Source organism: Elgaria multicarinata, chromosome 1, assembly GCF_023053635.1.
Source record: "Elgaria multicarinata webbii isolate HBS135686 ecotype San Diego chromosome 1, rElgMul1.1.pri, whole genome shotgun sequence".
Taxonomy (NCBI): Eukaryota; Metazoa; Chordata; class Lepidosauria; order Squamata; family Anguidae; genus Elgaria; species Elgaria multicarinata.
In genome coordinates this window covers 120,259,445-120,283,124 of record NC_086171.1, presented here as the reverse complement: position 1 = coordinate 120,283,124, position 23,680 = coordinate 120,259,445, and the positions used below count along the sequence as shown (strand labels likewise).

The 23,680-nt window shown below is 40.5% G+C and overlaps 1 protein-coding gene across 4 annotated transcripts in view; it reads right to left on the bottom strand.

Annotated features, from left to right (window-relative positions):
- COL11A1 (collagen type XI alpha 1 chain) overlaps positions 1-23,680 on the bottom strand; it is a 301,741-nt gene that overhangs the window by 13,828 nt on the left and 264,233 nt on the right. For all 4 annotated transcript variants that reach the window (XM_063135577.1, XM_063135570.1, XM_063135593.1 and 1 more), the window contains 7 exons: positions 23,509-23,562; positions 22,356-22,409; positions 6,182-6,235; positions 5,221-5,328; positions 5,073-5,126; positions 1,743-1,796; positions 1,507-1,614 (listed from right to left, as the gene is read on the bottom strand). In XM_063135577.1, the coding sequence (XP_062991647.1) occupies positions 1,507-1,614; positions 1,743-1,796; positions 5,073-5,126; positions 5,221-5,328; positions 6,182-6,235; positions 22,356-22,409; positions 23,509-23,562 (486 nt within the window). The remainder of the gene's footprint in view (positions 1-1,506; positions 1,615-1,742; positions 1,797-5,072; positions 5,127-5,220; positions 5,329-6,181; positions 6,236-22,355; positions 22,410-23,508; positions 23,563-23,680) is intronic.

The window sequence follows — 23,680 nt, the reverse complement described above, 5'->3', positions numbered from 1 at the left end:
ATTTTATTCCTATATGAATAAGAAATTGGGGGGTGGGGGTGGGCGATTCTATAATTATCAAAGAGATAGTAGGGAATAAGATTTCATTTATCCCCAAGGCTGTTACACAATACCAAAGCCACACCACAATAGGGCCAGAGGGAAGCAGCAAGCGGCAAATGCTGGGGGACGGCCGCAAGGCATCGGGGACAGAGCCATGTGCCGTGGGATCTTCTCTGCACCTCCAAAGTTAGCCTGCTGCCTTCAGGTACAGTGGAGGAAGCTGTCTTATTATCAGAGTTAAGACAGTGTCATCCACCAGTCCAGTCACCTTGTAGGCAGCCAAATGTCCTGGACAGAAAAGCTAGTGGGAATTTCCTGATGATTGTTAAAATTATTGTGACAAATAACTGGATATATAAAGGTAAATTTATTCACTCAGTATTTTAACACTTAATTTTAACTTAAATTATACTGTTTTAACTCTGTATTTTAACCTTATATCAATTTTGCTGCGTGGTTTTATCCTGGTTGTGCTTTTTATATTGTATTTTGTATTTGTGTTTTTTAACTTGTTGGTTGTTTTATGATGGTTTTAATTTTTGTGAACCGCCCAGAGAGCTTCGGCTATTGGGCGGTATAAAAATGTAATAAATAAATAAATATTGAAAAGAGGTGTAAGTCAGAATGTTTTGGTATGTATGATGAATAAGACAACGGCCTTTAAGAGCATAATCCTATGCATGTTTAGATAGAAATAAGTCCTACTCTCAACATCTCCCAGGCAGCCTTATTTCTGACTAAACATTCATAAGATTGTGCCCTAAGGAAATTTAGGCAAATAGAATAAACACAGGCTCCCAATTACTAGAATGCTGTCAGTCATGTTTTAATTACTGAAATAAAAGCAAGCTCAAGCAAAGTGATGTGAGAACTCTGATATTACCAATACTTTAATTTAATTTAATTTGATTTAATTTAATAGAACATCTTGTATACATCTTGTTCACATACATTGGTGAACATCTTGGATACAGGACTAGTCTTCTGTGTTTTGAGTTTGCATTTGGGGAATACTTGTTGTCATTTTCTCTCTGTTGCTGTGTTTTTCTTGAGTTGCTTTTGCAACTTCTATGATTTTCTACAACATTTTTTTGTGCACAATCCAAAAGGAAGCTTGTTTTTATGAGTTGACTAGGAAAATACAGCAGCTCACAAAGGGTGCCTTATTTAAGAGTAGCCAGAGGAAGCTCAGATTATAACTCTGCTTTTCATCTGCCCTCAAAAGTCCAAGTGTTGGATTCAGTAGAGCCTCCTGTATCTCCTGAAAATCTGTTATGGAGGGTTGCCGGACCCTCGGGAACAGTGTGGGAGTTGGTGTGGGAGGCTGCCAGGGGAAGAAGGTATTACCAGGCACCTCGCAGTTCAGTAACATGAAGGCCTACACAATGAGATACTAATTTGGAGAGAGGTTGGACAGATAGGTAATTAAGCTGGTCAGAAAAGTGTGTGTGCGTTTTTACTAACCCCATCTCCTTTCGACCCAGTGGATCCTTGTGGGCCGGGGAGACCCCTATCACCCTTCTCCCCTTGTTCTCCTGGAGGTCCAATCAGGCCAATCAAGCCAGGATGACCCTATAAAACACACAAGATGCATGATCGTGGGTCAAATTATAAAACTGAAAGGACAATATCAAGTTAAACAATAGCTGTGTTGTGAGAAAATGATGTACAACTTAGTTATTCCGAGTTATTTCATGTACCTTTTCTCCTTTGGAACCTGGATCACCTTTCAATCCAGGCAAGCCAGGTGGACCCTAGGGATATGAAGCAAAGTAACATAAGACGGCTGCATCTTGTAACTCATGATATTTACCAGAACCATCTACAAGTGCAGACATAATCACATCTTGCAGCATTCAATGAGTGATGTTGGTCCATGCACCACAGGGCAAAAGGTGACCTTTAACAATATCCTCTTAGAATGAGCGTATCAGAGTAGTTCATTGCACTAATGGTGCCTGTGATTTTGAACCTGCTGTAAATGACATTCATTGTTCCCCCATTTGGTACATTGATGCAAGACACAGTTAAACAAGTTTTCTGGTGTATTATCCTTTGTGTTGCTTTCTTGGGTTTGTTTGTGGGAACTTTCCCCATCCCCGCAGCTAGCACCAGGGCATGTGGGGTGCATGTTCAGTTCTCTTGAACCATGACAGCAACGCCAAACATACAAATCAGTACTACCATCTCTCACGGTGCTACTCATCTGTTGGAGGGAATGGAGTTCAGTTGCTGATATCCCCTGCCCCCAAACAAGACATCAAAGCTGCCTGAGATGCCAAAACTAATCAAACATTCATTAAAGAAGTGGTGGCAAAGGTATTTCTTGTGCAATAACTAAAGGGGAAAAGGCACCCGTCTATTTAAGAATGGCTAAGCTGAGGATATTTGAATGGAAATTGAAAGAGAGGACAGGGAAGATAGCAGGTGATAGTTTCTCCACTATTGGCATTTTCTAAAAAATAATAATCCTGTAATTCCTTAATGTTGATCTGTATAGCAAAGGTTGGAAAAACTTTCTGCTACAAGCAAGGATTTTCCAATGTGCAGAAAGGATATTACCAATATTATTTCTAAAGAATAAAATGGGTGTGGTGGAGGACCCACACATCAGCCTATTCAGGAAAAAATAATAATAGGAGGAAGACATCTATTTATCAACTGTTAGGGTGCAGTCCTAAACACGCTTACAGAAGAGTGACAGTGCAATCCTAATCCTATGTATGCATCCTTACTCAGATGTAAGTCCCGCTGAGTTCAATGGGACTTACTCCCAGCTAAGAGTATAGGATTTCAGCCTACGCCTTGATTAACTCAGTAAGACTTACTTCTGAGTAAACATGCATAGGATAGTTTTGTTAATAACTGATTGAGCTCATGCATGCAGAGATTTGAGGGGAGTAAAGAGAGGGATTTGAAGTGAATCAGACTACAATCCTGTACCCAGTTACTTGTATACGGTACAGGATTGCAGCCTGTACTCTATACATGTATAGGGTTATACTGTTACTTCCAATAAAACATGCATAGGGTTGGGTTTTCAGTCACCAGCTGCCTGCTGAACTAGTGGACATTTGTTAAATTACAGTATGCTTAGCAATTACAAGTGACTCTTTCAACTGTGGATGGATTGAAAAGAGACATAAGTCTTCTTGAGCAAAAAAACTTATTCCGTATGTTATCTTTTCTATTTCTTCTTCAGGATATCATTAGATGTGGAAAGCCCAGGCAAATACATAATTCATAAGTCAAAATGTAATAGTGGTGTTCCCTTTTTCTTTTTTTTAAGGGCTTCTAAGATGCAGAACACAATATTCATCTACAGCATGTTCTTTCTTCTTACTTTATCTTAGGTTTGGTATTCTGCTCACAAGTGCAGGTCTGTTACATATAACCTGAAGTCAGCATCTACAGTATCTGAACTTTAAGTGGGAATCAAAGTTTAAATTTTCAAGGTTGACTAACTAATTAATAATATTCCTTCCTCCCCCCTTTTCTATTCAGGTTGGATCTGAGATTTCACCCTATTAAGAAAGATCTATGATTTCTTTCTTTTTCTCTGTCTGCTTTAAATTTTCTTTTCAAATTCCACTCAGGCAGGCGTGTATGTGAAATTTGCAGAGTTAGTCATACACCTCTCTTACTTCCTACAGAGGTTTTCACAGAGCTAAATGGGAGAATGCGATGTGAGAGCCAGTTCAGACATACAGATCCAAACCCAGGAATCATACACATTGCAAATGGGATCTTCATCCTCTCAGCTTACATATTACTTTAAGTGCAGGTTAAATTTTAATATACATTCAGGAACATGCGCTTGAATCCTAAAATTTGTTAAATTAGACTGCTATCCTATGCACTTATTTGGAAGTAAGCCCCATTTAATTCAATGGAGCTTACTTCTGAGTATACATGAATAGGACTGGGCTGCTAAGGATGTCCATGGAACGAATATTTCCTCATCCCACCTCCTACTTAAAGACATCTGTTCACCTGCAAAAGTCTCTCCTAAAGGTCAGGGAACCCTCCTGAATAATATGGGATCAGGTACTGGGGGTGGGGGCTACTGGAGGGAAGATAGGATGGCAAACTTTCCTTCTGAGCATTCCCTTACCTAAGGGTACAAAACCCAAGACAAGTGATTAGAGCAGAATTCAAGGCTTCGATCCTATAGATACTTATCTGGGTGTAAGCCTCACTGAATTCAGCAGGGCTTACTTCTAAGTAGATATGCACATGACTGTGCTGCATGGGCACAACAACCAGGATGATCTTCTGTGAAAGCTTAACAGGAGAACTTTCTGAAAGAGTATGCCTCTTATATCCCTCTTTGGCATTTACAAATGTTTTCAGGTTTGCATCTGAAATATGAACTTTGGTAATAACTCTGGATTTATTTTTTAAAAAAATGGAAATACAGTAAGAACCCTGGGCATGTGACATGGTAAAAAAAGTGATGGGCGTACTTCGATGGCCTTATAGGCCCCTTCCAACTCTACTATTCTATTCCCCATGGCATCCAAATGGCTACCTTGACCTACAAAGCAGATCCCAGAACAGTTATCAGGTCTCTAATAATATTGAACCTGTGCCTGTGATAGCATGCCATACCAGAGGCAAAAAGTGGAATGCAAACTATTCCATGCTACACATGCGTAGAGGCTTCCAGAGAGTTATGATGTGGTACAATTATGTCATTGTGCCATATGGTACAAGCAAAGGCCTTGGCACAACTGGGGAGGCTGGAGAGACTTAGCATGTTTCCAGGAATTGTCAGAATCTGGCTGATCTGGACCCAATTTCAGGTGTTTGCATTTGTGTTGAACCCCGCCTCGATCCAGAGGGAGAAGTGGGTAACAAATAAAATTATATTATTATTATTATTATTATTATTATTATTATTATTATTATTTCAATCAAACTGACAAAATCCAGCATAAATGCGAATTTGGCCTGTAATTCAGCATCATCCCCAGTGCAGAGTTCATGATTAAAGATAAATTTTAGTCCCACAAGGTAAAAATACTTACCATGGGACCTGGTGGACCATCCTGACCGGGGGCTCCAGGTAGACCTTGTTCTCCCTAGAGGAAAGAGATAAATTAGGATTCTTCTGTAAGAGCCTATTATGGAAGACAGGAAGCAAGAGATTAAAAATATTACAGCTGATGCACTCACCACAGGGCCAGGAATACCCCGAAGTCCCTCTGGGCCAGGTTTTCCTGCAGGGCCCTGAGGTCCAACTGGGCCTGTTTTTCCTGGAGCACCTTCTGAACCAGATTCACCCTATAAAATAAATGTCTGGTCAATGAAGTGACAGTAATGTATTGTATGGTCATTTCTTTTATAGATGAAAAAACAGGAGGAGGTTGGGAGCAGTCTCTCATTCAGTACAGACATCGATCAATCTCTGCTCTTTCCAAAATTTCGTGAGAGAAATCTTGTGGTTGGAGGACCCTCTCACAATCCTGTGCCCTCGATACCCTTCATGGTATAAAATGTAATAGGGAAGCAGCTACTTCACTTGTTATGTTGTTAAGGTTACACATAATGTATGTCTAAACATGAAAGTGTGATTTTGACTAACTGTATTTGAAAGCATGTATATCTTACAGACACAGTTATCAGAACACACCAGGACTGGCTGCAACCATGCATATTAAAGTGTAAAGGAGACTTCTCATATAAAGCAAGGGCAAGAGACAGGAGAGATAGAAAAAATTTAGGTGCTTTATGTTATCTCTCGGGGACATGAAGAAATGCTGTTTATCCTTCTCTTTTCTACTAGTATATCTAACTGTAGATTTGGGCTAAATGTGAACATTACCAGTCACCACCATCTTTCTTTTGCTGCTACAGCCAATGCATTGAACCTTTGTGTGATAAAGGGCTTACAGATACCATGGACGTAGCTTTCTTAACCTGTGGACACACTGCCCATCAATAAGAGGCAACCTGGTACACTGATGATGACTGATGAGTCTCTTGCTTGATTCATCTTCTCATATGAACTGGCCCTTCATTTTTATATTTAAGTTGTTGGGGATACAGAATGAAAAGGTGAATGGAACAAAAGCATGCACTTTGGACAGAAAAAAACAATATGCTAGTGCTGTAGCATAGAACTCTTCCATTTTACCTTCGCCCCCTTTTCACCTTGCCTTCCTTCTGCACCAGCTGCTCCTGGAGGCCCCTGTCACAATAGAGGAAAAGTGATGAATACGGGATACATGTTCAGTCACAAATATAATGGCTTGGATCTAGACTACTCTCCCACTGGTGGGAGCATCCCCTAAGTAGAGTTCAGACTCTTGTAGTCTCTCCAAATCTCTTCTGGAGGGGTTGGAGGACCCTCCAGAACAGTGTGAGAAGTACTACTGTGGGACATTGGGGGGAGAAGGGAATTGGCAAAGGTCATTTCCCCCTTTCTATGATTGAGATCCCTCTTTTGGATCAAAAGCTTTCTGTGGATAGAAGGAGCCATTTTGTTTGCAGAAGGTGAAGTCCATCACACTATGCTTTTACGGTGCATCAAAATTTTCTAAAATGTCAATAAGTAATAACATTGAGAAAATGAATCAACTGCAGAACTGAGCTGTTTCTTTTGACTGTGTTGCTACAGAGCCATGGCTGAAATATTGAAAGTCCAAAGCTTCATAAGATTAAAAATACATCTATAAATAGAAATGTTTTATATTCCACTCTTTTATAAAAACAAAACAAAATCCCGAGTGGTATACAATAAAAAAAACTTAAGAAAAATGATAACAACATGAAAACAGATTACAACCCTGCCAACATCATTAGTTTAGTAGATTAATATTTCTATAAGATTTGCTTTAGTAGTAGTATTTGTTAAGAAGCGGGTTACAAAGATTAGCAACCATACAAGCAATGGGCAAAGTAAAAGCTCACTTGTCTGAAAACAAATTCTTAAAGGTTAACTAGAAATTTATAGTGCCCAATGGGCCTCTGTGGAATGAATTTCAGTAAGCTGAAACTTGATCCAGAGCTACAAATGATCAACTCTATTCAGATTATATTTAATACCACTGATCATCTCATGGTGGTGATCAATGAGAAAGGGCTGAACTCAGCCATTCACATGCCCTTCCTCCCTTCTTTTGAGCGGATATTTATTGGTATTGAACACAGTTAAAGGGTGCCATCCTTTACATGTTTAGACAGGAAAAAAGTACCACAACTTCCAGCATGGCTGGACTTTTTTTTCCTGTTGAAACATGCATAGGAGTGCCCCCCTAAGTCTGTTTGCATGCAGCCCTGACTCCTGCATCAAGTTTATTCAACTTTGGAAAAATGAATGCAGTAATTTACATACATATATCCTATTTGATTAGGGTGATCTAATCAGAGCTGGCATCGGGAATTACCATCCACTTGAGCAGCTGCCAGCCCTGAGCTGCTCATTGGGCTTGCTGGAACGTGAACAGAGAAGGCCATGAGGAGCAGCAATAGCCACCGTTGCCTGCTCACTAGCCTACTTTCTCCATCTGAGCAGCAATGATAACTGTGCCCACTAGCTGCCAGATTAGGGAGAGAATAGCAGGAGATGTTGTTGCCTGTGCCATCTGGATTGAGGAACTAGAAGGCAGAAGGTCCCAGTGAGGGCATCTTTCCAAGGCGCCATTCAAAACCTGGGATTGGCCTCAACTGTACTGCAGTACATAGACAAACTCTAGAAAAGCATTAATATTAGTCTTTGTTGGCAACAAGTCAAAACAGGGCTGGGGTGTCTTAAAGATGAATTGATGTATTTATTGTGGCATGCGCTTTTGTAGGCAACAGCTCTTTCTGCACATACTGAGTTTAAAATATGTAAAGGAACAAAAAGAATCTCCCAAGTATAAATAAAATGAAATCATCTCCCAAAATGGAGAAAATATCAATTCATCCATCTTCAAAAGTAAAATATACATGGGTGCCATCACAGCAAATAAGCAAGCACGTTTAAAATGAGGAACCACACACTTTTCTTCTATGTACAAGTGGGAAGACAAACAATTATCTATTCTTGTGAAAACATTGTCAGCAAAGATGCTTGTGTCTGTGCTGAGTTCAATAAGTTTTTGGAATCTCTAAAACCCTCTCCATAAGATGCATGCACACATCTATTTGGTTAGACAGCACAGCAGGCTAGAACTGGCCACACTACAGTTCCTAAAGTTGTTTAAAGAATGGCTTTATTTCACTATTTCCATGATACATACAGTTTGGCAAAGCTGATGAATCTTACATCTTACTAAGAGGATATTTTTTAATTAGCAGTTCTTATTCTGGTACCTTTTATCCATAATAATCCTGAAAGGTTCATTTGAGGTCTTGACCAAAAAAGCCAGAGTGTATGATCTGATTTTGGCAATGGGCCCTTCTTAAAGTCAAATGTGTTCTTGTATGCCATACTGTATCTAAAACCTGATTCACACAAATAAGCAGTGGTGTTGTGACCCCATGGAGGCTGCTCCATACAGCATGCTCTTCATGTGCAACATTTCATAGGATCCCACTGATGGGCTGCTACGCATGAATGGCTTGCTTATTGTGAGCTTACACACTACTGCATTTAATGTGTTCATCACTTTACTGCTGATTTATGTGAACCAGATTCCATCAAAGGACCACAGATGGGCCTTTATGATACTAGCTCATACATTGAATTGTGTTCACTTTGTGATTGTTCCCATTATGAAGTATCCTGCACACATTACAGCTAGAAAATAGGTCGTCCTCTTGTTTTATCGATTGCTCATAATGGGCCAATAGATAATTTTCACATTTTCTTTGCAACATGGTTGACAATATCTATAGTCAATCCTACCTTGCATCTGCAAGTTCTGATGTTCTGCATTACATAGGTGGTTTAGATCATGTGGATACTTTTCATGTTAGCATCACATGAAGGCCAAAGATTCTCATTTGGGAAGCACATTTATAATCCAAGTGACCCATTTCAGACATTATGTTCTTAGGGAACAACAAAGTAGGAGCCTGAAACATGAAAAGGAGGGCTCTTGGCTTCCACAGTTTGACATGTCCACTCATCAAAAAGCTGGATTAGTTGTGCCTCTTTGTTATACAGTTGGTGGTAAAACCAAGCAAACTACAGCTCTTTGTGCATGTTTCCCTCCCCCCATTTGAAGAATGTAGATAGCTCTCACCATACTTGTCCATAAAACATTAAGCTCCCCACAACACTGCTGTCAGTGTGGAAGACTATGCTCACTTGAAACCCTAGATTTACAATGGGTGGTCTTGGACTGCACAGTAAAAAAAATTAACCTGTTGTCCATTTTCTATACTCTTTAGGTATATATCTCTGTGGACACCTAAAAATATATCGTGTGAAAATGGAAAATGGGTGCTTGAAAAAGACTTACATCCTGTACATATATGTCATGTACACTGTTAGATAGCTGACTTGAGGCTGTGGCTCTTTGTTACACAATGGGTAGCAAATCCAGATTTGTTGTTGCGTAAGCCATGAAACAACCCTTTGCTACAAGGCAGTGAATGAGTTCATTCAAGGCAATGAAGACCCACTTCAAGCAAGCTTCTAAAATGGTTAAAGCCAACTCTCTTCAGGTGGGAGAAGCCATGAAAGAGCTTCATAATAATTATAAATATGTTTCTTGTATAATCTGGGAATGCAGCTGCAACATCAATTAGTAGAGCTTAAGAACACTGTGATCGCTAAATTATAAGTACAATGAATCATGATTGCTAAACAAAGGGGGTGCATTCATGATCAAGCCGTGCCAATTCTGCATTGAATGCAAAGTGGGTAAATGAACAGCTCCTGTTAACACCCCCTGATTGCCTGCATTGCACAGATGGTGCTTCTACAAAAGAAAGATGGCTAATTGTTATTTATCTTCCTTTCCTACACTTGGATTTTGTAATGTTGGATAAAAATTTAACTGGCATAAAATATCTCAGCATCAAGAACATGGAATTATATGTTCTCCCTTATCCAGGGCCCTGATCTAACTGTAGCTGAAGCTCAATGGATAACCTTGGGCTAGTCACTCTCTCTCACCTAACCTACGTCAGAGTTGTTGTGAGGATAAAATGGGAGGGAAAGAACCATAAACCTCCTGGAGGATGGATGAAATAAAAATATATGATAAAATAAACAGAAAGAGTCACAGGCGACTAGTCTTGTGTAAAAACAGATGCCCTCCAGAGGTGCATTGCCATTTGCATCCAAAGATGCCTCCAGACACTTCAAGAGGATGTTGTGATCAGGAAGTGAATCCAGATGTACACCGGCAATGCCCATGGGAAGCTGCTTACCAGTGCAAAGGCATGCTTACACACGCGGTCTGAGATACACTTTTAGTGTCTGTATATTTATGATTTTATGTTACATTTTTGACATGGGTGCATTTATCAAATACAGATATCACATGAATTAACAAAAGGGAAAGAAGCAACTTTCTCATTCTTCCCATCGCATGTTAACATCGTAAAGTAGTTTATCTCCATCTCATGCCCCAGTTGAAGGCTTTCCCTTGAAAACGTGTTCAAAATGCTATTCAGAAACATCCGTCAACTGATTGAAAATATGCTTGTTTGCTTAAAAGACAAAGTGCCATTCATTATTTATAAGACACATAAACATGGCATGGCCATTTGTTAGGATAAAACACACACCCCTCTTTGCCATATTATTAGGTTTTCTTTATATATTTACTCAAAGGGGAGAAAGGATGCTACAAATGCTAGAGACATCCAGCTGAGGTAGCAATATGCTTTGCCCATAATGGGGAAAGAAATCCAGCATAAATCATTGTTTGATTTCCCCCGCCCCCTACAAAAAGTTTTATATTGTCCTCTGTGAATTTGAGAAGGCCTAGCATTTCTCTGACCAAGGATTTTACCATGTTTTTAAAATGGAAGGATCCATTATACATTCACTCCAAGCCCCCTCCCCTCATATTATATTCTGAGGAACTCTGGGGTTCCTTGAAAGCTTATTTCAGGGATTTCTCAATGAGAAGATCAAGAAGAGCAGAGCCACACCCTGAAGGCCACTTTGCTGACCACTAACAATCTTCCTTTGCGATGTGCAGATTCAAGGGATTGTTGGATGTGTTTCGGCATCAGTTCACATCTCATGCTGAGCTAGAGGAAGGACCCAGGGGCCTGGCAGTCGTGTGACTAAATGTGTACCTTAGAACACATCTCAGAGTCCTCTGTAATGATTATGGGTGGGTTTGGCAAATAGGTCAAATGTGGAAAGTCTTACATGAATGTTTGAAAGCCAGTGTCTGAGGCTACACAGAAAAGAGTAGATTTTGAAACCAAAATGGGGCTAAATGGTTTGCTAATTTTTCTTTAGCTTTTTACTTTATTTATTTACTGCATTTATATCCCACCTTTTTTCCTCCAAGGAACCCAAAGTGGCATAAATAATCCTCCTCCTCTCCATTTTATCCTGTGAGGTAGGTTGGGCTGAGAATGTGTTCCTGAACCAGTTTATCCAATGAGCTTCCAGGGCTGAGTGGGGACTATAACCTGGATCTCCCAGCTCCCAGTCCAACACTCTGATCACGACACCACACTGGCTCTCCAAAAATTTGCATGAAGGTGTTACTGTCACTACTACAGAGTATCACAACGAGTGATATTCTATGTTATCATGTACTTAAACACATGCGCATGTGCAGAAAAACGGCCATATGAACCAGCCACTGACGCAAAGATGTCTGGAGCCATTTCTAAGGTGGCAGCTACAGCAGCTGTGATTACCAAAACAGCTGTGGATGTCTCTGTGTAAGGAATAATTTCTATAGTCTCTTGATAGGACCAGGTTATAGCTTTGAGGGGCCATCCTGTATTGGTGCCCACTCAGCTCTGGGCATATCTCATGGTCCCAGCAGGGACCTACAAGTCACCCTTTTAAATTTCCCACAGACAGTTTACCAGTGTCCCTGATGCAAGTAAATTGTGGGAAATTCAGCATGGCAATTTATTGCCATTCAGGGTAGGACCAGCAGTTGCCCAAAGTGCCAAGTGTTTAGGGTGACCATATTTGGGAAACCAAAAAAGAGGACACCTAATGTGTGTGTGGGGAAGCAGCTTTCTGAGTCCTGCAGAAAGTACGTTATTCCCCCGCCACCTTAAAGAACCCGATTGGAGTGGAGGAGGGGAAAGGATTTCATTCTGCACCACCACCGTCCACTCCAATTGGGGCCTTTTCTATAATGTCCACGAATGACCTACTTTCCCCTTTAAGACCTCAATTGGAGCTCGGGGTGGGGGAATGATGTGCCTCAAGAAAGCATGTCATTCCCTCCTGCCATGCTAATGGCAGCCTTAAAGGGGAAGGTGTGTCATTCCAGGACATTATTGAAAATTATAGAAAATCCCCCCTGACACCATGGAAAGAACAAAAACCAGGACAAATCCGGGGAAATCCTGACAGTTGGTCACCCTACAAGTGTTTACACTAGGCCTGTGAATATATATATTCTACATGAAGGAGTAGAAAAGTAACATCATGTCAACATAATTTTATTATCAGTCTCTGCTGATGATGGTTTTATTGGTTGGTTTCCCACTTAGTGAGCTGATTTTAGCCCTTATTTTCCTGGTGATGGCATTTGTTTTATCCTTTTATGCTGGATCGGAATTTTATTGTTATTCGTTGTATTTTTATTGTTTTAATTTCTAAAACATGCACATTGCTTGGAGTATTGCATTTTAAAAAGTGACTAGTAGGAAATATAACAAATAAAATGTAGTGCCACTTGTTGCTGTGAGAACACAGGGCCATATCTACACCAAGCAGGATATGACACTTTAGAAACAGTTTGAAAACTGTGTATCCTGAGTGTGTCCTGGGCCCCAACAGTACTGTTATAAACTGTTTTAAAGCAGTAGTGTAGATCCTGCCCTGGTCATATGAGTGCTATGGCTGAGATCGCTTTAACATTAGAAGTGTGCTAAACAATAATACGGCCCTAAGGTTTATCCCCGGATCATCCCGGGGCCGTCCCTGCCTGCTCCCGGGATATTCTGTGTGTCATTTACATGAACAGGGATGACCCCAGGACGATCCCAGGATAAACCTTAGGTCTAGCTAAGGCCATGGTTTCCAGCACAGAAAGACTCCTGATCTCTGAGGGCCCATTCACACATGCCCCCCTTTTAAAAAATATATATGGTGAAGTCACCATGAAGTGGTTTTAGCAGATCCATTTTGCATGGCAAATAAAACTGCTGAAAGCACCTTCACGTGGCAAGAGCTGGTAGTTCCCCATCGAGTTCGAAGCAATAAAAAAACCACATTTCCTGGCTGAAATAACCGATCCCTGAACTTGACAGTTTGGTTTGGTTCAAAGGACAACCTATGGACCTGCTGCCCCATGGGCAGATTGGAGTTGGCACTGAAGGGCTTAAACCAACTATTTCACAAATATAATATCACAGCAAAAAGTTACTATTCCCCCCCACCACACACACACTTTAAACACACACACACACACACACACACACTTGTGCTATTTAGATATAAGCACTAACACATTGTTGAAGATTTGGGGAGGTAGAATTTAATTGCCAATAACCACATAGCTGATTTAATGGCTTTTGAGGGTGACTAATTAATGGTGGTGAGGAAAGAAATTGATTTGGGGAGGCAGGCAAAAGAGCAAGAAGAAGGGAAAGGAGGAGGGCTTATGCCTGGGTCAATGTGAGAGGGGAACTATGAAGAGAATATACAGCAGAGCTGTGGGTGAAAGAGAAAGGACAAAGAATATATTAATAAACATGAACATGGAGGCTATGAATCTGTACTCAATCTGCCTGTCACTGAGTAGGTGGAAATATAAATTCATGGTGGCACTGCTTTCCAGCAGCGTTCCCGAGTCATAAGTTATCCATCACATAAAACAGTGGTGTCTTTATAGTCTGAACTACAGCATCTTCACCACAGCCTCTTTGTGAAGTATGTTCAGCCCTTTTGAGATAAGGGCCCATCCAAAGTTAAGCACTTTTGAGTCCTGCTGGTTTCAACCAAAGATATTAAATCACGTGCCTACTTTTCCCAGAGGTTATCATCATCAGGGGGGCATTGTAGCAGGTAAGTGGAAAAGCACATGCATAAGGTCCTAGGCTCAATCCGGCTCAGCATTTCCCAATTCAAAAAAGATCAGGCACCAGGTGATGGGAAGGACCTCTCCTGGAGGACTTGGACTGGTCCGAATAGACAATACTGAGCCCGGTGAGACAAATAGTCGGACCTGGTACAAGGCAGCTTCCCATGACTTAAATATGCTTCAGTTTTGCAAGACTGTTAATGGATTAGCAACCTTGCAAATAGGCTATAAAAGTTACTCGCTTGCATCATTTCTTTTTATTAAGCTCTCTTGCTCAGATAAGCTTATATTAGTAATTTGTGCCACATTAATGGCCTGCTGCTAAAATAAAAAAAAGTGGAAGGGGGGGGGGGAAAACCAATGCTCTTTCTGTTTCCGAAAGCTTTCCTGTTTGGCTATTTCAAGGCAATTCTTATTCATGAACAGTGACCAGGTGAATATTTATCCACAATCCTGCTGATTAAGATTTAGATCTTACAGTTATGCATAGCTACAGGAGCACACAGAGAGGCTATTCCCCAATACCCTTCACTAGCATCTTGCTCTACTGCCTTTCAATTGCAATGGCATGACAAGTGATTACTCCTAAAGATTAGATGAATCTCGGGCTGTACCAACATGATGGGCTCTTCAACAGATTTCCAATGCTGCACAGGCATGTTGTCCCCAGCTCCACCTCCACCAGGTTCACTGCAATCAATTCAATGATCTCAGTAGCTTTGCGTAATGCAAGGGTGGGGATCATGTCAGCCATGCTGCTGCAATGCCCACCAGCCCTTGCTGGCATAGCCAATGGTGAACAATCATGGGAGCTGCAGTCCAATATCTTCTGCAGGTCCACACATTCCCCATCCCTGGTATAATGCAATTGCTTCTTTGATGCTAGCCATACTTGCTATGCCAATTTGTAGCAGGACAGCTTTAGGTTCAACCTGTTCTGGGGCTGCACTCCCCCTGAAGGAGCAAGTTCGTAGTTTGGGGGTTCTCCTAGAACCATCTCTGTCACTTGAGGCTCAGGTGGCCTCGGTGGCACAGAGTGCTTTCTACCAACTCCGGTTGGTGGCCCAGCTATGTCCCTATCTGGTCAGGGATAACCTAGTTTCAGTTGTCCATACTCCAGTAACCTCCAAATTAGATTACTGCAATGCCCTCTACATGGAGCAGCCTTTGAAGATGGTTTGGAAGGTGCAGCTTGTGCAAAATGCAGCAGCCAGATTGATAACTGGAATAAGAAGGTTTGAACATATAACACTGATTCTGGCCTGCTTGCATTGGCTGCCTATACGTTTCCGAGCCCAATTCAAGGTGTTGATTTTTTTAACCTATAAAGCTCTACATGGCTTGGGACCACAATACCTGATGGAACGCCTCTCCCGACATGAACCTACCTGTACACTGCGCTCAACATCTAAGGTCCTCCTCCGAGTGCCTACTCCGAGGGATGCAACAAGCCTTTTCAGTGGTGGCCCCCTGACTGTGGAATGATCTCCCCGATGAAGCTCGCCTGGAGCCAACACTGTTATCTTTCAGGAGCCAGGTCAAGACTTTTCTCTTCTCCCAGGCATTTAACAGCATTTAACAATGCTAAGTTTGTTTTTTAGCGGACCCCAGAACTGTTGTTTAAATGGATACTGTTGCTTTTATATTGTTGTTTTTATGGTTTTTATGGTTTTAAATTTTGTATATTTTTAATATTTACTGTTTTTAACTTTTGTTAACCCCCTAGAGAGCTTCGGCTATGGGGCAGTATATAAATGTAATACATAAAGAAATATAAATAGGTTATGCCCCCTTACCTGGCAGTAAGCTCCACTGAACATACTGGGTCCGCAAAAGACTGTGCTTTTAGATGATGATTGATGCTGTTTTTCTGATAAAACATGTATTATGTTCCTGCCCCAAACATGCATTTATTAATTTATTTTTTTTACAGTTTTGTCCTTTTCTCCAAGAATGAGAAAGTGGTTTTTTTAAAAACCTAAAATAACCTGGTGAACTTCACAGCCACTTGGGAATTACAGCCTATTTCTCAAATCCAAACCCAACACATTAAGCACAACATTGGCTTTAGTTGCAATTGTTGCAAAAGGCTTACTTCTGAGTAGACATTCATAGGATTGCACTGTTCCTTTACTAAAAGGCCATTTGGCTCAGGAAGACATCATTTCTTAATAAACATTTTGTAAAGCTTTGCTTTACACAAAAATGTATAAAACAAGAATACCTTTCTTTTAACTGAAAAACCAATACAAGACGGAATTCCTTCCAAAGCATTCAGGATTCATATGTTCATGCAATCCAGAATGTACAGCAAATTAATTTACCAGAATGCAGGAATGTTATTCCCTACCATGATTTATATCTTCAGGCTTTAAAAACAAACAAACAAACAAACAAACAAACATTAAAAGCAGAGAAGGTGCAGAACTGCAAATTACATTTTGAGTTCATATTTTTTCATTCCCATCTGTGTTTTCATCTAACACATGACATATCCATTTAATTGTAAACAATTTGCTACCTATAACTTGGGCTGAGCCTAAAGGGGGATGTGATTTTTGTGGATATTTTCATCAAAGTCAAAAGGTGCACCCACCTTTTGAAAATTGTTCAGTTGCAGTTGCCTGTTTAGGAAGTATTTGTGGAACAGTCTCTGTTTGCCCTCATATTTCCTAGCTGGCTAGGATCACTTATGCGACCAGTCCAGATGCATTGCTTTCACTATAAATCTGCTTGGCTTGGCTTGGCTTGGCTTCAGGGATGTCAGCATATAGAGAAATGTGAGCTAGCCCAAAGGGCACAGCTCAGTTTCATTCCCAAGACTTGGGAGCAGTGGAGATGTGCAAACCCTGAGCTTGGCTGGCCATGTTTGGAGAAACTATAGGAAGGAATTGAGCTGTACTCAGTTCAACTCTGTTAAGCCCATCTGCCCTCAGCCCATGTGACTGTAGGCTGGGTTGAAGGTGAGGATAGGTTGAAATCAGTTTCACGGGTGGCTGGCGGTACAACTTCACAAAAGGTATAAAGGAATTCTGATTCAGCTTTAGCTCAGTGGGGCGAACAGGGCCACATCCCTACCATTGGGCAGAGTGAGGTAGCCACCTCAGGTGGTGTGTGCTGGGGCACAGGGAGTGTTAGTGAGTAATTGAATGACAGGGCTATGTGCATTATGCGGCTTGTCCTATACCTCCTAAACTAGCCTGTTGCAATCAGGTGCAGTGGAAGATGCCACCTTGTCACTAATGTTGAAGTAAGATACAACTGACAGTTCTGAACATGGAATGGAAGAGGGGGGGCACCATCTTGTCCTCCAACTCAGGCAGCAGAATGGCTTGGGCCAGCCTTGGTAGGGAAGGGTGAGGGACCTTCCTTTCAATTTGGTGAGGCATGACCAGGAATCACACAGCTCCTCCGCTCCCAAGCTTTAGGGGTTCCCCTGAGCTGTGTCCTGTGAGCTCTTGGGGATTGCACAGTTCCTGTGTCTCAGAGGTGGATAAAAATATTGTAAACTGGGAAAAATGTGCTTGGCTCTAGTAAACAGACTCACTGGTCGATCTCTGACCGAATCACATTCCAGTTCTAGTGAACACGTTACTATTGCCACTGTAATTATTTTCAGCATTATAAATGTGCAGTAAGTTGGTGGAACAAACAGATTATTGTGTAAAATAGATAAAACTAATTAAGCATGTCAGCTCACTCAAGCCTATTACACGGAACAGTTTATCTTGTGTTGTTAAATAGATTACAGCTTACATTTAATGCTGCTATGTGTTTTTTTTAAAAAAATGTTAAAAATTCAACTAATTGCTTGACAAAGAAATCTGAGATGTTCACACATCTGCAGAGAGTATTTAGGGTGTGTATCTGTAGGGCTTCAACAGACTAATGATAGTGGGATAATTACAGACCTATCAGCTTTCTAGATATTACTCAAACATTGTTTATTTATTTTTTTCTGAAGCCATTACTTTTTAGTTGGCACTAAACATTATTCTATTTTACACCGCAAACTTACTTGGGAATATGCTCCACTTAAAATAATGAGTTTAGGATTAATGCATTAATTAAGTAACAGAACATAAAGTAGTGATATGTGGGACCCACCCTCCTCCTCATATTGGCTCAGAATAAGTAGAGCCTATTCCCCCCAAATGGCCAAATAAAACAAAATAAAATAATAGCTTCTCCGAAGTCAATCTAATTCAAAATGTACCCTATCAAATCCTTGATTGGAGGGATTCGATTCCTTCTCCAGTGAGCTTCCAAATCTCTTCCCATACTCACTACCCACTTGCAGTCCACCTTAACTCATCACTGCCTCTATGACACTACATTTCCAAACAACCCTCATGCTTGGCTTGCTGCCATTGCAAGGAGAGAAATTAGGTTATCCCACAGCACTTCCACGAATTGTTTAATCAGCCACCCTGGAGATTCTTCAATGGCAAACTTTTCTTCTGTAGGGTGGATTTGCACGCTACTTTTTGGCATCATGTAATGGGCCTTTCACCCGTTCGCACTGCCCCTTCACGCTTCCCTTTGCCATTAAATCAGGAAGGTGATAGTTTCTTGTGATTTGAAATTTGTTGATAACCTGGCTTGTTCTGAACATGGTGACCACAGCTTCCTGGTTTGGACAAAATGGGAAACTGTAGTAAATTAAGAGACTTCCAGGTTGGTTATGTGCTGTGAAGGGAGGACAAACGTCTTGTCCATATCTCAGCTTAATAAACCAGGACATGATCATCTACATATGATCAGTAAGTTACAGTTTTAACCACATAAAAATGCTTAGATAAAACTGACAAGGTAAGATCATCTTGTGATAATTTCACCATCCATGATGTGTGAATCAGTTCAATTCACAAAACCCTTCTTTTTTTCCCCTCCTGCCCACTTCACCCATCAATATGTAAGCTTCTCGAGAGATTTCTCCTAACAGCCTTTAAGTGTTTTAGCCCACCAGAAAGAAATTGCAACAGATTCAGCTTCTTCTATAACAATTTCCATTTCTAATAAACAGGGAAACAAAACGCTTCCACTTTTGGAGAGTTTGTTTGACACTTAGCCTTTTTACATAGTCCCAGGAGGCAAATATACATGGACTGAAAGCTCTTTTCAGGACCTGGATTTTGCTTTGAAGCAAGTGGCAGTGGGTCAGAGATTATACTGCTCTGATCGCGTGCCAGTCAGCCTAGCCAAGTGGGGTTAGTTTAGGAGAGAGGCCAAATGGGACAATGGCCACAGACAATTAAGTTTCTCATTTTTAAAAAAGAGTATTATTTCAATTACTGCATAATTGACAGTCATATGCAGGCTCACGAACCAAGCTAGAAAAAAATATCTTGGACATTTTGTTGTTGTTCCAATATCAAATTGTTGTTAGTTCATTAATTTGCATTTTGACTAATTAGCCAAATTATATAAAACTATATTTCACCAAATCTCACATTGAAGTACCTTTCTGAGATATTGAAGGTGCATGATAACTTAGAAGTTAAAAAACAAAAGCTATGCTCAATATTGGAAGAAATATCATTAATATTTTAGTTTCCACAACCATTTGCAGTAACCCACCAGAATCAAAATAGCTTCAAAAAATAAGGAAGTGTGCCCTTGAATCATAACCTTATTGATTAAAATTTGTATCCCCAATTAATCAATTAAAGCTTTAGTTGATTAATATATTAAATAGATCAAAACCTTCTGTCCTAGTTTAAATGAATTAGCATACGCTAATGAGCAACTGTCTTTTTCTCTTCTTTTATTGAAGTTGCAGTTCTAGAATAAAAATGACAGAGCAGGTAGACCTGAATAATTAATTTGCACTAGGGTCTGTTAAAATACAAAATTGCCATGCACTCATTATATAATGCACTCAATGTGCATTATACCAATGCTGCTGCTGCTGTAACTATAGAGTAATTGCTCATTATCACTAACTGTGATCCATAACTCAGGTAAGCTAATGAATGCAAGTTAAGTGTATTGACTCTCATGGAGGACAGTGATACCAAGGGACTGCTCTGATGCAATCCTTCCTACAATTAATACTCAATTTCTGTAAGTATGAATGGAAACCACACTCCTTCCAAAAGACACCACATAGTACATTCTTAGTAAAACGTTCAAAGTGTACAAGTTGGATGATGAAGTTACACATAGGCTGCATTCAGACAACACAATAGTCAATGGTGGAGTAGTAATCAACTCGACAGTTGTTTATTTAGGGGGTACCCTCCACACAACGTGATAATAATCAATAGTGATGTGGATTAGGATCAGTGTTAAATTGACTATTCGTCCATGCTGAGTTGACTCGCTCATCCCCTGCTCTCTCTACCCCCTCAGTCCTCCTACTAGTATCCCATCAGCCATTGCTGCCAAAAATCTATCCTGCCAGCTGGACTAGAGTGGCAGCCACCATTCTGACTGCTCTTGCCTTGCAACTCTGTGGTTGATGAAATAACCAATGGTGGCCAAGCCTCCACACAACACAATAACCAATGGTGGTTGAAACAGCCAACTCTGCACAGTGTTGGTTATATGTGTTGGTTATTTTGGCCAAATAACCAACCATTGCTTTAAAAACTCCCTCTATACAATATGATAACCAATGGTGGGGTAAATAACCAACCGTTGACTATTTAAACCACCTTTGGTTATCGTGTTGTCTGAACCCAGTCAAAGAAGCATCACATCAACTACTTCCTCATAGCCATTTATTTATTTACATCCCACTCAAATCTACTAGGAAGAAGTTCATCTCACTAAAGAAAACCACAGAGCACTATGCTGTCACAGCCAAACATTTTCATGAACTTGAAGTGATAATACAGTATATCAGAAATTGTCAGGGCCTTTGGCATGAAGTTACCTAGATATTTCCAGACAATGTTAGAAAACACACACAAAAAGTCCATAATCCTTGAATGGAACAAGGTCACCAAGCTGAATGCAGCATTCAAGCCATGAATTATGGTTTGCCAAGTGCTTGATAACCTGACTGTTTTGCTCCCTTAAACAGACAGCAAAAATATGATATTTATTGAGAACTTTGTGGACTTCCATATGTGGCTGATAGACCAGGTTTCTCATCCCTAAACAAGTCCTGTTTCTGGTCCATGTCACTTTCATGTGTTTTTAATAATTCCATCAGCCTCTACTTTAATCTACATTTTTCTTTTTTTTTAATCTCTAAAATACATATTTAAATACATATTTTATCTCGTTATATTACTTACATTTGTATTTTGATACATTTAAATTCCTGGGAACTATCTTTCAGTGCTTAAAGAGCTGTGAAATCTGACAGCTAAGTTCTGATCTGCACATCAGGCTGAGAGGTGTGATTCATGTCATTTCTTACCAGGATTCTCAAAGACAGAATTCCTCAAGCATCCTTACCTGTGTTTGGCACATGAGGTGTCAAGATGCTACAGGCTTGTTAAAAGTCAAATGATACCTAACTATCATAAATCCATGACACAGACAGAAGAAACTTACAGCTTGGAAAAAAAAGGAGGCTGAGGGGAAACATGACAAAGGTGTACAAAATTATGCATGGTATTGAGAATTTGGATAGGGAGACATTTTTCTCCCGCTCTCAAAATACTAGAACCCTGGGTCATCCCATGAAGCTGATTGGTGGGGGATTCAGGACAAATAAAAAGAAGTCCTTCTTCACACAGCGCATACTTAAATTATGGAACTCACTACCACAAGATGTTGTGATGGCCACCAGTATCTGAGGCAGTAAGCCTGTGTGCACCTGTTGCTGGGGAACATGGGTGGGAGGGTGCTGTTGCACTATGGATTGCTTTGTTGGTACCTGGATGATGGCTAATTGGCCACTGTGTGAACAGAGTGTTTGGACTAGAGGGACCTTTGGTCTGACCCAGCATCAGGGCACTTCTTATGCTCTTAATCCTATACATGTCTACTCAGAAGTAAGTTCCATTGAGTTCAATGGGGCTTACTCCCTGATAAATGGGTATAGGATTGCAGCCAGAATAACAGAAGGCAGAATTCTTAATGGGGAAAAAGCTTGTCCCTTTTTGTACTATTTCAATGGTAACAACCTTCCCCAAATCCTAAACCTGCTTTTAAAAAAACCCCACAAACCAATAGAGGGAAATAATATTGAGGTTAATTGCCAGAACAAGTTACATAAAAGAAGCAATGGCTTACTCTTTTTCCAGGAGGTCCAGGGGGCCCTGCTTCTCCTGAAGGACCTGGTGGACCCTGGAAAAATAAAACGCCCATATTAATATTGCACAGATTCTTGGTAAGTGCCACCGAAGGGCAGAAGTTATAATGTTCGCAACAAAACAATGGAAATTGCAAAGATTACACTTTCAAACATGCTTGATCTGGGAGCCTTTGTGGTAACTGTAGTAATAACTTGTGTGAATTATTCACCAAGAAGTGAATAATCAGCAAAGAAAGTCTGCAAGCTTTTCTCTCGTCATGTCCCTGACCTTTTATTACATTCCCATGTTGCATGGGCAGCTGAGTTAATCAGGCAATAAAATAGCTTTTTAAATCCTGACCATCATCTAACTATATATATATATATATATTTGTGTGTGTGTGTGTGTGTGTGTGTTTCACTTTCTGCCCAGAATCTCTTTTGATATCTTTAAACTGCCAAGAATGGGTTTTCAACATTCAGAGCAGTGCAAAATATGATAGCTTCATTCTGACCTGCACGTATCATTTTACATATCACTTTCTGCCCAGAATCTAACCTGCTGAGTGTTCAGAGAACACGCTCAGCATAAAATTGGTTCTGAAATGGACCTATTTTAGTCAGTCTCAGGACAGCCTCGTGTTAACCGAAGTAAGGTTGGATTTGTAAGAAAGCTATGAAGTGTTCCGGCTATCATAACATGGGGGAAGTCACATTAGTACTAATTACTTACATTGAGTCATCCATTTTCTCTGTTTGCTTACCAGTATGATAAAATTTTAATTGGAGAAGAAAATATGATGACCCACAGTTATAGGCAAAGATGTGTTTTGAATCTTCATAAGGTTCAGGAAAGTGACTTGCAATTTTTCATAGCAGGGCATATACAAACTATTGTTTAAAATACAGGACATAAAAGAACACTTTGCTTAGGCCAGCTTTCCCCAACCCCAGGTCCCTTCCAAAAGTGTTGAATTACAACTCCCATTGCCTTCAGCCAATGGACATGTCAGCTTGGGCTAATGGGAGTTGTAGTCCTGAACACCTAGAGGGCACCCGATTGGGAAGGCTGCCATGGACATCCCCCCCCCCACTTAACAGTGAAGGCTCTGCATGCCAAATATAATGTATTATTATAGAAGTGTTACTCACAGGTTGGCCTGGGTCACCATCTTCTCCTTTGTCTCCTCCAGAACCATCAGTCCCCTTGGGGAGCAAACAAACAAAATTAGGAAGGAAATGATAATGTTCTCATCTTTCCACGCCTGAACTGAAGATGAAACGCCTTAAAGAACTACTACAGTCAAAAGTGTTGCTAATATGT